The following is a 12,753-nucleotide window of genomic DNA, read 5'->3' on the forward strand; positions in this document are numbered from 1 at the left end:
TGGCCGCTCTCCGGGGACATTTCCCAGAGCTGAGGAGGAGGGAGGGGAGGGAGGGGACGCGGTCCCCGCACGGGGGTGGGTGGCCGGGCTGACCCGCATCCCCCCGCCAGCCTGGGGCTGCAGCCCCGTGCCCCCCGGCGGGAGCTGGCGCGGGCAGAGCTGGGCAGCCCCAGGTCCCTGGCAGGGATCCACCCGCAGCCCTGGCCCGGGGAGTTCTGTCTGCTGCAGAGAAGGGACATCAATCTTCGCAGCTCACTTATTCCTTGGCCTCTGAAGCCGGGTAGCCAATTAGTGCTGGGTGTGATGGATGGCTTAGCCCCGTCCTCGTGACACCCATCCTCTGGAAACTGCTCCCACCTCGCCGAGGCACAGCCAGCCGGGAGGGGGGGTGGGGGGGGGCAGCTCTCGCCTGCTGCCGGAGTCCCGGGGGCTCTCCTGGGGTCCCGGGACAGGGCCAGGCACCGCAGCGATGCTTGCTGAGCTCCCAGAGGCCATGCAGGAGGGGAAGGAGCCCTGAATGCTGGCCCAGGGCTGATAACACAGGGCTAGGGGAGAGATTCCCTCTGGTAATTCCCTGGCTTGGCTTGGCCGAGCCCGTAGCTCCCCAGGGAAAAGCAAAGCGACCGTGGGCAGGGGTTGGCCACCCTCTGGCTGTGCCTCTGTGCTTGGGGCCAGGCTTTGCCACTGCAAGAAAGTGTACCCTGGGAACAGCTTGCACGGGTGCTCGGTGAGAGGAGAGCAGGGCAGAGGCCCCATTCCCATGCTGTCCCCGTGGGGGCACATCTGCCCCCCATCCTGCCTCCCCCTTGGCCACGGTGGGACACGTCTGCGGGCTCTCCCCTGCCAGACAGCTGGGCGATGCCGGCTGCAGCCTGGCCTCCCTAGCACGCAGCTAAGCCCGTTTAATCCTTCCCTGTCGTCTCCATTGATCCGACCCGCGAGGGGTCTCGGCCTGCTCCCACTGGGCTGCTCCTGGGGTGGCTCAGATGGCTCTCGCCATCCCCCAGGGCTCGCTGGGGGCGATTATAAACGGCTCTCCAGGAGCACAGGCTGGAAAACGGATCCAATTACAGGAGAAGTGGGTTTCAGGGCCCCCGCTCTGTTCGTAATGAAGTGTAATCCTAGAAAAACATGTTGCCAATTACACTTCAATTGAACCCAGATAATGATGCTTAGACAAGGCCCAGAAAAGACGGAGTCTGGACAGTGAATTCCTTTCTAATGGAGAAGAAAAGTGTTCCTCCGTGGCAGGTCTGGGCTCCGCTCGGTTCAGGCTCAGTGTGATATGAGCAAGAGCCTGAAATAACCAATCTCTGGATCCCATTTAAATGGTTTTATCAGTGGAAAGAGTATTAATCTCTCAAAAACACATGTTTATGGGAAGTTTAGTTTGGAGACGTATGTATTTTTAACTGAAATCAATTTGGAAAGGGAGGGGGAGTGGGTCTCAAAATTGCCAAAATAATACGGTTCTAATTCTTCTGGTTTGAAGTCACTTCTAATTTTGAAATCTAAGCTCCTAACAGCTCAGTTTCTTGATCAATTTCAATGGTGAAAATTACAACAAAGCATCAAAATTGTAGAAACAATGTGTTATAACTTAAAGCAAATGTTTTCTTTTAATTCTTTCGGTTTACAAACACTTCAGAGATGTCAGCCTCTCGCTCCAACACCAGCCGGCTGGTTCGGCTCAGTTTCGGGTTGGGAGGGAGGACGCCCTGGTTCCGTCTGAAAAAAACGGTGGCGGGACCGTGCCTCGCTCTGCCCTCCCGCCGGGGCGCTGCGCTGGGGCAGGCGAGGGCATTCGCCTTCCGCGGGAGCTGCTGGAGAGGTGGAGAGGTGCTGGGGACCGCGGGCGTCTGGGGGCTGGCGGGCGGTGCGGGTGAGCCGGCAGAGATGGCTGCGGCAGACAGGGAGCGTGCGGCGAGGCGCCTCCGCGCACGGGAGACAGGCGGCGGGCGGCTTGGCTGGCCCGAGCGGCGACGCGCTGTTATCGCCGCCACGGTCTTTGCAAAAGGCTTTGGGAAACCCACGTGCTGCCAGATCTCAGCGCCGATTATTTTTTTTCAAAATAAAAGGCGTTATTTTTGTACTGTGAACCTCCACCTCGGCTCTCCCCCTCCGCCCCTCTCTCTCCCACATGCACACGTTTTCGGTGCCTTTGGGGATTTTAGCTGCGCAGGGTCTGAAAAGCAGCCTCCTCCTACCTCCTCCCCGCAAGCTCAGGGAAAGCGGGATGCTCTCTAGGTGCCGGGCTGCGGGTCAAAGTTTCCCGCATTGTGGAACGAGACAGAAACCATCCTAGCATCATAAAACCTAAAGTTGGGCTTTGGTCGGTTTGTCTTACAGGGTAGGTCTCAGATGCCCTGGCAGTGCCACGAGCACTTGAAGATGCTCCAAGGCTGCGGGAGCGTGGCAGGGGGCCGAGCTCCCGGCAGGACCTCTCCGGGGGCCACCATGGAGCAGTGCCGGGGCGCCCGGCTCGTCCCGACGCCTCCGAGCGCGGTGCCACCGCTGCCCTCCCGGGCCTCGGCCGCTGCCCGTGATTAATCCCAGGCGAGGGCCCTTTGAGCGGCGTCCTCAGACAGCTCCGCGCTCCCAGTGAGCTGGTTTCCATCTGAATCATGAGGCTCCCGGAGCGGCTGCGCCGCGCAGAGCCGGGCAGACATGTGTGTGCGTGTGGGGCTGGATGTTGATTTTTCCCTGAAACAACTCCGGGCTTTATCAGTCCCATCTCTTTCCCACGGTTTTCTGTTGCCAGTGAGGTCACTGGTCCCTTTAAACTGGGGCTGAGGCCAATGTGCGGCGGGTGGAAGGGGGGCCGTGGGGAGGGGGGCGGCGGGCAGAGGGGGCCACGGGGCGGTTCACACAGCCCGGGCCTTTTACAGGAAGGCTCCGGAGGGCGAGCAGCGAGCGGGGGGGCGGGGGGGCCTGGGAACCTGGGAGCGCCGGCGCGGCCGCGTAATCCGTCACTCCTGGGAGATGTCTCATTAACCCATTAACCGGGAGGCTGGGGACGTGCCGGCAGCAGAGCGAGGCAGAGCCGGGGGTGTGAGAGGCAGAGCGCAGGGGAGGAGCCGCCCCGAGCCCGGCACGCACCGGGGGAGCCGCTCGGCGCAGCCCGCACCGGGACGGCGCTGCCACGCGGGCTCCGGGACACGCGTGGGGCCGCCGAGCGGAGCAGAGCCGGGCCGGGCAGAGCCGAGCCGAGCCCCCGCCGCCACCCCCAGCCCCTCGGGGCCGCCGGGCCAGGATGAAGCGGCTGTGCGAGGAGAGCTCCTCGGACACGGAGTCGGACGGCACCATCGACGTGGGCAAGGAGGAGGAGTACAGGTGGGGGCTGCCCCGGGGGGCGGCGGGGCTCGGCCGGGGGGACCGGGGGGCGTCGAGCCACCGGGGCTGGGGCTCGGGCTCGGCCGGGGGGCGCCCGCAGAGACGCCGCTGCCGCCCGGCGGGGGGAGCCCCCGGCTGGGCCGGGCCCCCAGCGCCGCCCGGGGACCCGAAGGCGCCCGGGGGACGTGGAGGCAGCGGGGGCGGCTTCGCGCTGGGTGCCCTTCCCCGGCTGGTGCCGTCCTAACGCGCCGGCTGCGGCTCGGGGCCGCTGGACGGGGCCGGGGGGGGTGCCCGGTTCCTGGCGCCCCTTCGCCGGGGGTGCCCGGTTCCCCTCGCCCCTTGAGCGGGGCTCCCCGCGGGCACCGGCGCTGCCGCCCCCCATCCCTGGCCGGGACGAAGGAAGGGCTCGGTCACTTGTCCCCGTCCAAAATTCAGTTGCTTCTGAACTCTTGTTTCAGTAGCCAAGTGCCCCCTGCCGTGTCCAGCAAGGCTCCGGATAAATTAATTCCCCTTTGCTGCCCGCTGTCCCTGGCAGAGGAGTCGCCCTGCCCGGTGCCAAGCCTAGGTTCTCAAGGGACCGAACTCATTCGTACCGATACGATCCCAGGCAGAGCCGGGCGCGCCTGACACCCGTACCCTGCGCGAGTTCACCGACCCCTCGCACGGTTTCCAAGTGCATCAATATTTAACCTGCCTTCCTGGTGCGCATGAAATACATCGCATCGCTTCGCATCGCTGCGGCACCCTGAGTCTGTAGTACCCCGATGGGCAAAACAGAGGAATTGTTGTAATGTTTTATTTCAGTGAGCAGTAACAGTGAATTTTTGATCTCTCTCTGTTGCTGCTCATCTGTTCATCTTCTCAAGTCAGCCTTAGAAGCAGGCAGTGCTGCAATGTGGTGGTATTTGTATACGTTTGCATTGTGGCTCATGTCACGCAAACACATGGCAGAAAGAACCACTCCTGCCCTGCTGGGGCTGCGCGCAAAGCGATGCAGCCCTGCGTGGGACGCGAGGATCAGGCAAAATGAAACACTTCCAGGTGGGGAGGGAGGTCTGGCGATTAGGGCCGAGGGAGGGAGTCGGCGTCTGGATGGGGCTCCCAGCTCCATCTCCGATCGCTTGTGTGGTTTGGGCAAACCAGTTCCCCGTAAAACGGGGATGAGTCACTGCGGGTGTGAGCCATGGTTCACTGTGCGTGCAGCGAGTTTAGGCTCCGGGGTCACTGCAGAAGTGCAAGATACTGCTTGGGTTGTGTCTTTTCTTTTTCTTTTTCTTTTCTTTTTCTTTTCTTTTTCTTTTTCTTTTTCTTTTTCTTTTTCTTTTTCTTTTCTTTTCTTTTCTTTTCTTTTCTTTTCTTTTCTTTTCTTTTCTTTTCTTTTCTTTTCTTTTCTTTTCTTTTCTTTTCTTTTCTTTTCTTTTCTTTTCTTTTCTTTTCTTTTCTTTTCTTTTCTTTTCTTTTCTTTTCTTTTCTTTTCTTTTCTTTTCTTTTCTTTTCTTTTCTTTTCTTTTCTTTTCTTTTCTTTTCTTTTCTTTTCTTTTCTTTTCTTTTCTTTTCTTTTCTTTTCTTTTCTTTTCTTTTCGTTTCTTATAAGCAGTCAAAAGAACAGTGCTGTAAATTACAAAACCAAACAAGGAGCAAGGCAGAAGTTTTAACCATCAGAGAGCTTAGTTACGGTATCTTCTCTGGTTCACATCTGTCAGTCAAACATATTTTAAAAATATATTTCACAGTAAGTGAGGTCTGCTAATTCCACATCTGGAACTGCAGTTCACAATGAGCAACACGTTCGGACAGCTCTGCAAAGGGGGTTTCAAAATTCACTGCTGCGGACTCCTTGAGTGCACGCTCTGCATTCCTGCGCTGCCGGGCAAATTCAGTACCCCCTGCACGTGTTGCAGCGTCTGTGCAGGGCCCATTCCCGCCTCGTACGTGCTCATCGTGTGTGCCTTTATGTGCACGGGCAGCGCGTGTTGGTGCTTGCGAAGCCAGCCAGCACCTCTGCCCAGAGAAAGCCCACCCAGCAGACGTTGGAACGGGGAGATGCACGGAGATGAGCGGAGCAGGGTGCAGAGCGTGTTGCTTGGTCTGATGGTGCAAAACCACTTCTGAAAGCACCTCGCTTGGGCCCAACAAAATGTATTTTTAATGGGCTGAGTTCGGTCTAGTTCTTGGCTTGCTGTGCAAGCAGCACTGTCTCTGCAGAAACATCCTTAGCAGACTGCGGTTAAAATGCTTCACAAACCGAAAGCTACTCGGACTTGGCGGGGTGAACCCGAGCGTCCCTTCCCAGCCCTGTACGTCGGGTCGGGGCTGTGGGCTGTCGCCTGGCCGTCCCTTGGCGTCCCTGCACGGGGCTCTCTTGGTGACCCTTGGTGGCTTCAGCCTCACCAGCACCCAGCAGGCGCGGGACGGTTTGTGGGGCCCTTTGTAGCCTGCCCCTGAGCCAGAGCCAGTCCCCGTGGCCACGGGCCAGGTCTCTGTCCCGTCACCTCCTGCTGGCTTCCCCCCGCTGCCGCCGGGCTCCTTTCCCTCTGCCTTGGGGCGTCCGTGCCGTTGGGACGCCGCAGCCCACCCCAGGACCGGGGCAGTGTGAACCTGCTCCCCGGGAAGCCCTCAGAAACCACATCAGCGCCGCCGCGAGCCTCGCCCCGAGCAGCCCCCGGCTGCTGCCTGGGTGGGAGCTCAGGTGCCTGCTCACGCTATCGTGGCTCTGAGACGCGGAGCCCTGCAGACAGGGCAGGCTCAGACACGAGGCCGGGAGGTTTGCGCGTGGAGACAAGAGGCCGTGACTCCGGGGCTGGGATCGCTGCTTTTCCAGCCTCTCAGAGACACCGGCACGGGCTGAGGTTGAAGGAGATGTGTGCCTGGTAGCAGATGGGCAGTCTGGTGCAGAAATCGGTCCCGGGCTGGGGGGAGACTCCCAGGGGGGAGAGTGGGATTCGAACTGTGCTTGGCTCCCTGTCCTTAATTCCTGAGCTCTGTGTTGTGGGTAAAAATGAGATGGGAACCACAGAAAACATTATTCCGGGGGGAAAACTGCAGATGGCAAAAGTGTGTAAAGCATATGTGCAACCAAGGTTTCTCTCCAGCTAGCGCAAGGAACTCTTCCCTCTTCTTCCTTCGCAGCCATGTGTCCAGGTCCGTGTCTCCCACTACGACGTCTCAGATACAGGCCAGGAAGAAGCGCAGAGGGGTGAGTCCCGTTCACCAGGGCCGGGGTGGCTGCACTGCGCCTCCCCGGCGCGGGCTCGGCTCGGTGCGCGGCGCTGCTGGCACGTCCTCGTGTCCTCGTCCTCGCCCTGGGGACGTGGCGAGGCTGCAGAGCTCTGCGCCGACCCCTGCGGGACGCTCCCCCTCAGCTTTGAGGCCAGACCTCCGCAGGGAACCCGCAGGCGCTGAGGAAGGAGGGAGGTTTCACCCGGTGCTACCGCACCAGCCAGCCAAGGCTTTGCCCGGCTTTTCCACCCGGCACATTTACTTACGTGGCCCTCCACAAGGTGCCTCCCTCAACCCGCTGTAGCTCCTAGCGCGCGCTTAGACCTGTGCGATGTGCCCTGAGTGACCGCGGTTTCCTCTCCCTGCTTGGAAATCTCCCGCAGATCATCGAGAAGCGGCGCCGCGACCGCATCAACAGCAGCCTGTCGGAGCTGCGGCGCCTGGTGCCCACCGCCTTCGAGAAGCAGGTGTGTGCCGAGCCGTGCGAGGGCAGGGCCCTCGGAGCACTGCTGCGTTTCCCTTGTCATCCTCCCTTCAGGGAGTGAGCAGGTGGTGGAACTGGGTGGTAGAGCAGTATTAACAAATGTAGTAATGATATTCAGGAGCTCTAGGGAGGATAAACTCAATCCAGGCAGCGTTTCACAGCTATGAAGAGGCACAGAAATGGGGATTTTTGATTTGCATTGGGTGATCATGGGAAGGAACTCCATTTTCTCCTCACTTGATTAAAAAACCTGAGCCACTGCCCAGATCTGGGCGTCTGAGCGCTCCGGGGCTTCAGGAAGGTGCTGGGGAGGAAGACGCTGGGCAAAACCCAGCTTGTGAGAGGCATGGAGCCCTGACCACAAAATGAAGAACTGCTCGTTTCTTTTTCCCCAACACACAGGGCTCTTCCAAGCTGGAGAAGGCAGAAATTCTACAAATGACAGTAGATCACTTAAAAATGCTTCATGCCACTGGAGGAACGGGTAAGAACTGCTCCTACAAGTGTGTAGGGGAGGTGAAGGTGACATCCCGGGAAATTCCCCAACAGCAAGGAATGTCTTGGTGCTGCTGTGTCTTGCTGGCACCAGCCAGCACCAGAACAAATGCAGCCTTGCCTCCTTCCCGAGGGAGATATTTCTCCTGGGGGGCAGATGAACGCTTCCCGCCCTGCTGTTTTTCTTGTCTGGAAGATGTGGGTCAGCATCCCACAGGCACGCTTTGGCAGATGGTGCACCCCACAGACTCCCGGGGACGGTGCTGCTGCCGTTGTTGCTCACCCCACTAAGAGTTGCCCGGACAGAGACACGTTTAAGTCCTCCCCAGAAACAGAGCCTGCTTCCAAAAAAACTGTATTAAAGTCTGTGCCTCCTCCTTGGGATACATTTCCTGCAGGGGCTGAATTCTGCGTGGGGACTCTGCAAATAAACAAGGCTTTTTTCCCTTTCTGTCCCTTTCGGTTCTTTTTTTTTTTTTTTTTGTCTCTTGGTTGTTACAAGAAGAGAGAGGGAGCCTGTGCAAAATTCAACAAAGGTCTCATTTGTACCGAGACCTCTGTGCAGCCCCTCTGTCCTGTTCCAGTTAACAGGATGGAGATCACAGCTCCAGTAAAGAAGCCTCTGGCTTGCTTACCACCCACTTTTGGCTTGCCAGAGACATTGCTGGCATCCAGGCTTTGGTTCAGAGCAGTAACTTGGTCTGGAACATTTGTTTAGATATTCAGTTTGACTGCACTGCAACAAAGGGCCGTATTGTCCCGAGAGACCCCGTCAAGCAAAGTGGTCCAGCGCTTCGCTGTGCTGTGACATTCTCTGCTTTATTGCTTACCGCCTCATGAAGCTACAAGTAGGGAGCAGAAGCCTAAAAATCGGCTGTTGTTTGCATTTTATCTTTTTAATTTTTTTTTTATTTTTGTGGCTTGGAGCTTTATCTCGGTAGTCCTGGTCCTGTTGCTGTCCTGTGTCCTGCAGCTGGACATCAGTTTAAATGAAGCGCAAAGAACTGAGTCCAAGACTGGGACCCAGGTAGAGGAAAGTGGTGCTGAGTTGTGCGCGAGGAGGCACACGTCCACGGCTGTGCCAGGCCCAGGGGGGCCCTCTGACAGAGGCACCCAGCACACATCCAGCCCGCGGGCATGTTTCCAGCAGCAATAACTGACAGAGCCCAAAAGAAAAAAATTCTTCCTTCCTGAGCATGGCTAATGAAACCTCTTACTCATCTCACGTGCTGGAGTAAGAGGCTTCATGACCCTGGCAGTTTTACCCCGACGAGATAACCACGGATGCTGTTCTCACGCATGCAAACGTCCAGTCCTTTTGGACACCCACTTGGCTATCTGCTTCAGTAATATCACCCGGCAGCAAAGTGCCTCAAGTGAAATACACAGTGCATTAGAGAGGGTAGTGAAACCAAGGCACATTCCTGCACACTGCTTGGACTTACTGTCACCCGTGTCCTCTCCCTGCAGGCTTCTTAGACGCTCGAGCTCTGGCTGTCGATTACAGGAGCATCGGCTTCCGCGAGTGCCTCACTGAAGTCGTCAGGTACCTGGGCATCCTCGAGGGACAAAACACTGCCGACCCCATCCGGCTGCGACTCCTCTCCCACCTGAATAATTACGTGGCTGAAATGGAGCCGTCGCCGGTGGCCACCTCCCTGCTGCCCATCCAGACGTGGCCCTGGTCCTTCCTCCACGGCGCCGCCGGCCCCGTGCAGGTCCCCCGGCGGGAGGCCGCTCCCGCTCCGCTTGTAGTGACTGCGTCCTCCCTGGCTTACCCGAGCCCTGCCGTCAGGCCGGCTCCCCTTCGCCGCGTCCCCGGCGACATGCTGCCGTCCCGCCGGAGCTTCCTGGCCGGCAGGATGGCCTCTTCCAGCCGCAGGGGCCGCGGCACTGGCTCCTCCGCAGCCGTAGCGGCCGTGCCCAGGATGCCGTCGCCGACGGGTGTGCTGAGAGAGGGCTCGTCCAAGGGCAGCCAGATCGCCACCTTCCTCTTCTCACCAGCCTCCGCCGGCGTCCCCGTTCCGCCGGCTTTTGCAGCGCCTGGGGCCTTGGGCGCCACCGTGCAGGGACCCGGGATCAGGGTGGGGGCATCCAGGATCTGCCGCTCCTGGGCGACGGAGATCGGGGCTTTCTGACCCCCCTGCTTCGGAGACGGGAATTCTTCGGCACTCACTGCCCGCAGACCTGAGAACAAACCCAGCTGACAAGGCATCTCCTGCTTTGCAGAAGCCAAGGACCCATAAAGAAAATTCTCTTTACTCTCCCCTGCCTCCCTCCTCGCACCGCCTTCCTCGCCACTGCTCGTCCTCTCACTCACAGCGCACACAAACGTAAATCCCATCTGCTCCCACGCACTTGTCTGCATGTGGCTGTGCTCCCGGCTGCGATGGAGGGGGCACCGCAGACCCTGGCCCCATCCCTTCTCCCACAAACCCCTCTGTGGAGCCGGGCACTGCCCTCCTTTGGAAGAGAGCCAGCCTCGAAGCACGGCCTCGCTTCCTCGGGAACTGGGAGCTCCCACGGAGCCCTGCTCGTGCCGCTGCCCCACGACGTGTCCCCGGCCACAGCACCCGGTTTTGGTGCGGGGGGACGGGCGCTGCTGGCACCCCGCGGGGCCGGCTGAGCTCCCCGTTTCCTCGCTGCCCTCCCAGCTGCTCCTGCTCGCGTGCCCTCGGTGTGGGGCAGGGGCCAGGCAGTGCTGGTTCCCAGGGCCTGGCCGAGTGCCGCCAGCATGGGGCTCCAGGATCCCTCACTCCGCACCCAGGTGCGAAGAGGCAAGGTGCAGGGTTTCAAAGGGACGCCTGCGATCCAGGGTAAGGCTCTGACGCCAAAGTGAGAAGAAAAGCACTTCCCTCTGCCGCTCTCCCTGCCGGAGCTGCCTTGCCTCCATCCCCTGCTGAGCATGAGACTGCAGCGGGGGGAGCGGGTCGACCCTGCCTGCCTTTGAAGTGCCTCCCCCCCCGTTTTCTCTTAGCCCCACATCCTCGCCCTCTCCTCCCACAATGTCTGTTTTCTTTCTTCAGCACTGTGTTTTGGTCTCGCGTTGCGCACCCCTTTCCCCGGGCCAGGACCAAAACCCTTGGATGCTGCGGCGCAGACCTCGGCAAGCCCTGGGTCTGCACTTGTCTGGCTCCCGAGAGCTTTGTTCCGCCTTGTCTCGTGCCCCAAGACATCTGATGCAGCAAATGCCGCGGCTCCTCGGGCTGTCCTCCCATCCCCTCTCCTTCGGGCAGGAAGGAACAGAGACATGAAGCTCTTGAGCTGCCCTGCTCCTGTGCCGCCTCCCTGGTCCCGATGGTGGTCGGGGGGTACCTCCATGCTTGTCCTCCTTGTCCGACCTGAGCGGCCCCGTGCCCTGGCTCTGTGCCTTCGCTCGCTGGGACAGGCATGCAGAACAGTGCCCACCCCGAGGAGTCTCACCCGCCTCTGCAGCGCTGTGACAAGAAGAGGGAAAAGCCTGGGGAGGTCAGCGCAAAGAGGTACAAAAGGAGGGAGAAGCACTCTCTCGAATGGCAGAGACTCCCCGTGCCTCAGGTCGAAGGCGCAGCTGGTCAGACCGCGCGGGCGAGCTGGTGGTTACGTTCCTGCAGATGGTATCTGCCGCGTGCATGTCGATGTGTGTACCTGCTATTGTGAAAGTCAGTCCCTCCCAGGTGTTTTGATAAATGTCATCGCACTTAACACACAGAAATGCCTCCGCTACTTCTCCTCACCCTGTCCCGAAGTGCCAGCGCGGCCAGGAACAAGCATTCCCCTTCAGCAGAGCCGGTGGAGGTCCCGTGGGCCCCGGCTGTTCCTGCGGCTGGCCGGCGCGCTAGAGCTCACAGCAAGTAGCCCGGCCTCGCTCCACACTGTGCAGAGCTGTTAGATTCACACGCTGTGGCACCCAGCAAAGGTGTCAAATAAAGTCTTTCAAACCCGTATCCTCGTTGTGAAAAGTGTTGGTGTGCAGCTGTCCTGCCAAGCGGGCCTGCCTGGATGAGCGCTAGCTTGCAGCAGGTAAGCTTTTGTTCCCCTAGAAGGTTGAAAAAGGGTAAGATTTAGCTTTACAGTAACAGCCCCACTGGTTGCTTCATAGCTGCCACTCACTGTGACTGGTCCCATGACTTTTTACTTTGCAAACCACTACACGAGTTGAAATCAGCAGGGTACTCAGCAGCACTTGCCCTGAGATTGGCAACAACCTGTGGCCTGGGAGCAGATCAGTTCATTTAGCTCCCAGCATCCACAAAAATGCCAGGGAACCAGACGGGTCCAGCAGAGCCTTGCAGCCAGACTCCGAGGGCTGGCCTCTGTCTCCTGACCCTTTGCAGGCAGGACCAGAATAACCCCCGCTGCTTCTGGCTGTTGGGAAGCGCTTTGGACAAAGCCACAGCTGAGAGCTCGCCTCTGTTCTGAGGAAAGGCCCAGTAAACGATCCTGGTCGAGAAAGATGCTGGGAGAATTTTCTGGGGAATGGTGGGAATTCAACTTCCTTTCCCATAACTCCTTCTCGCTCCAAAATGCCTTTCAAAACCGCCCATAAATCCCTGCCTTAAGTGCTGCGCTGGGAATTGCTGGAAGGGAGCAACTGCAGCTGCGATGGAGTAACGCAGCATCCGTCTGGAAGCGGACAGAGGCTTCCCGAGCAATAATGGGGCTATTGACACCGGCTGCCCCGACCCGGCTGGAGGCGGTGGCAGGAGCTCGGGGCTTTGGTGTGGCCTCAGCCGGAGAGGAACCAAATTGCCCTCTGTGGGAGGCAGGCATACAAACCAGCCCCGCGGGCTGCAGTGGTAAAACAAAACAGAGACAGTGAGAAAACCACTTCCTGATCTCTGCTGATCAAACGGGAGCCGGAGCTGGTGGGAGGGCATCGGTTCAGGCCCGTGGGGTTTTCTCCCCACAGCGACGTGGTGATTACAGCAGCAGCCCGGGACCGCATCTTTGCCTTTTTTCCCAGGGTTTTCCTTAGCCTGAACGTCTCCTGTAACACAGCCGGGCAACTTTTGATCTACCCTGTAGGGGAAATCCCCGAACTCTCCGAGCGCTCTCTCCATCCTCATTCTTCAGGCAAAAACCACGGTGAAGAGGCCTATGGGAACGCGTGGGCTGCGCTCGGCGCTCAGCACCGGGGCTCAGCACCGGGGCTGCGGGTGCTGAGCGCCCCTCGCTGCTCCCGGGGCTGGTGCTGGTGCTGGGGCCGGGGCTCGGCGGCAGGTGCCTCCTTGTGGGCTGCT

The 12,753-nt window shown here is 59.3% G+C and overlaps 1 protein-coding gene across 1 annotated transcript; it reads left to right on the plus strand.

The window, feature by feature from the left end:
* Nucleotides 1–3,134: 3,134 nt before the first annotated feature.
* On the plus strand, nt 3,135–11,455 carry HEYL (hes related family bHLH transcription factor with YRPW motif like). Its single transcript, XM_035561983.1, has 5 exons — nt 3,135–3,333; nt 6,463–6,529; nt 6,936–7,019; nt 7,439–7,520; nt 9,002–11,455. Exons 1-5 carry the CDS (start codon nt 3,254–3,256, stop codon nt 9,667–9,669), a joined length of 981 nt encoding a protein of 326 aa, XP_035417876.1. The 5' UTR covers nt 3,135–3,253; the 3' UTR covers nt 9,670–11,455.
* Nucleotides 11,456–12,753: the final 1,298 nt, after the last annotated feature.

The sequence above is a fragment of the Cygnus atratus genome, chromosome 23 (genome assembly GCF_013377495.2).
Source record: "Cygnus atratus isolate AKBS03 ecotype Queensland, Australia chromosome 23, CAtr_DNAZoo_HiC_assembly, whole genome shotgun sequence".
NCBI classification, from domain to species: Eukaryota; Metazoa; Chordata; class Aves; order Anseriformes; family Anatidae; genus Cygnus; species Cygnus atratus.